The following is a 2,251-nucleotide window of genomic DNA, read 5'->3' on the forward strand; positions in this document are numbered from 1 at the left end:
ACACATACAAAAAACAAGGGAACCCGTGAAGATGACTTAGAAAACAGACAAAAAAGGCGCGAACACAATCTTAAACAATACTTAAATAAAATTAATTAAAGCCAGGTACGCTTGGAAAACCATAAATAAACTATCGTCTATCCTAATATTTAATATAATAATAATCTTTGATAACGAAATAAAATATACTATAAAAAATCATAGTTACAACAAACACCTATAAGGTTTACGAGAATCAATTCAGTCAACAATAAATACAACCGCACACACATTTATACACAATACATAAATAGTCGTAGTGAAATCGTATCGCAAAGGGGTCGGCAAACTAGGTTAGGAAAGCTAATGCTTTTGCGCGGCATACGCTAAGCTCTGCGCGTCGACCGATCTACCCCAACCGCCTCCGTGTCCGCTTCCGCCACTGCTGTATCCCCCAGAATCGCCTCCGTACCCGCTCGCACCCGCGTAGTCATGGCTCGACGTGTGACTCGACGAATGGTGAGGATGGGCCACAACTTCATACGTCACATGCTTCTGTTGCGACAGCAGTTTCTTCAAACCAATTATCGCTGACAGCACCAGAGCCAACTTTCCGATCAGCAACGCTTTCCCGGCGATTAGAGCTATCGCACCAATCGCGAGCGGCATCAACGCCATCATTTTCAACATCACTATACCTAACAATGGTCCGAGGATCTTTGCAGCTTTCTTCTTCTTGCCCCTACCTTCGTCTGATAAGTCATTGTCCTCTGTAAACGATGTCACAGTATCTTCCAACGCGCGACCAACACTGGTGACTGTATCGATGACATCAGAGCCTTTGACTTCAATTCTTATTGAGTGAGTGTTGAAATAATTCTTCACTTTGTCAACAGGATCCAAAGATCTGGGTGCACCGGTTTCTGGAGGCACATCACTCGCTCGCACAACAGTCACACCTTCTGTTAAGGAAAACGTGTCTTTTTGTCCCATCATTTTGTCAACGTATGAAAAGAACTTGTATTTGAGGCATGACGTGGAGTCTTTTTTGAGGCAATCGCTGAATCCTTCTATATCATTTTCTGAATGGTTGGTGTCTTGAGCGGGGAGGGCGAGACACGCTGCCGCGAGTGCTAAGATGGCGATTGACCTCCACATGATGCGGTTAGAAACAGACTGTGCGACGGGGCCAAGAGGCTGGGCTTAAATAGTTTCTCTCCGCACCCCTCGATAGATGTGCCCGGTAAAAAACGCTCCGAAATAAGTTGGACTTTCTCAGTGGTCTAGGAGTAAAAGTGAAGTCCAGGTTTCATAATGTTGCATCGGCGAAAGCCCGGTGCGGTCACTGTAAAGGTCGTGAACTTGAAATCTCATTGTGTGGTACATTTTATTGTGTCTTTGAGTTTGAACATATTAAAAAACTTATAAAGTAATTAGTTTTGTATTCATAGAAAAATACTTTTATCTATTCAATATAACCTTTTAGAATCATAGTTACGTTACGTTAGTTTATTGTAATACTAGCCGACGTCCCGCAGTTTCACTCGCGTAGTTCCCGTTCCCGTGAATATATGAGGATAAAATAAAGCCTTCAACACTCACAAATTACGTGGATTTCTAGTTGTAAAAGAATTTTTAAAATCAGTTTAGTGGATCCAAAGATTACCCGCTACAACAAACTTCACCTTTTTATAATATTGTTATTAGTATAGATATACGAGTATTTCTAGTTTTTGTTATATACGTAGACTATTACGCAAATTGCAGTAATTCTACGGCTAGCAGTAAATACAAGATAGTAAGTTTGAGCAACACAAACAAAACGAGACAAGTAAACACACTTTACAGATGGTTTAGTTTGTTTTGCGAAGTATGGTAGTAATATTATATTTTTTATATTAGAATATTTATATACTTATAGGTTTTTTATTTTTTTTTTCTCGCAGACCACTTTCTAATTTAACTGTTTCTGGTGGACCCCCTGCTAAATTTTTATCCAAAACTCGACAAAAAATTCACCAATGGCAATTTTCGTTGCAGCTGAATCAAACATAAATTAAAAACAAAATTATTCCTATTTTTTTTAATTTATGTCATGATCATCTCCTTACCCTTATCCCACTTAAGTGGGGTCGGAAAAATATGTCAATCTTTTCCATTCGTTTCTATTACTCGTCAACTCATCATCCACTCCTTTTACACACATGTCCTCTTTCACACAATCCAACAATCTCTTCTTTGGCCTTCCTCTCCTCTTATGTCCTTCCACTTG

At 39.5% G+C, this 2,251-nt stretch overlaps 1 protein-coding gene across 1 annotated transcript; it reads right to left on the minus strand.

Annotated features, from left to right (window-relative positions):
• On the minus strand, positions 1-1,141 carry LOC112055081 (uncharacterized). Its single transcript, XM_024095071.2, has one exon. The coding sequence runs from the start codon at positions 1,135-1,137 to the stop codon at positions 343-345; it is 795 nt and encodes a 264-aa protein (XP_023950839.2). The 5' UTR covers positions 1,138-1,141; the 3' UTR covers positions 1-342.
• Between the last annotated feature and the right edge of the window lie 1,110 nt (positions 1,142-2,251).

Source organism: Bicyclus anynana, chromosome 24 (genome assembly GCF_947172395.1).
Source record: "Bicyclus anynana chromosome 24, ilBicAnyn1.1, whole genome shotgun sequence".
NCBI classification, from domain to species: domain Eukaryota; kingdom Metazoa; phylum Arthropoda; class Insecta; order Lepidoptera; family Nymphalidae; genus Bicyclus; species Bicyclus anynana.

Coding starts and splice junctions, on each gene's coding strand:
- LOC112055081 (XM_024095071.2), bottom strand. CDS start 1,137: ATGTGGAGGTCAATCGCCATCTTAGCACTCGCGGCAGCGTGTCTCGCC.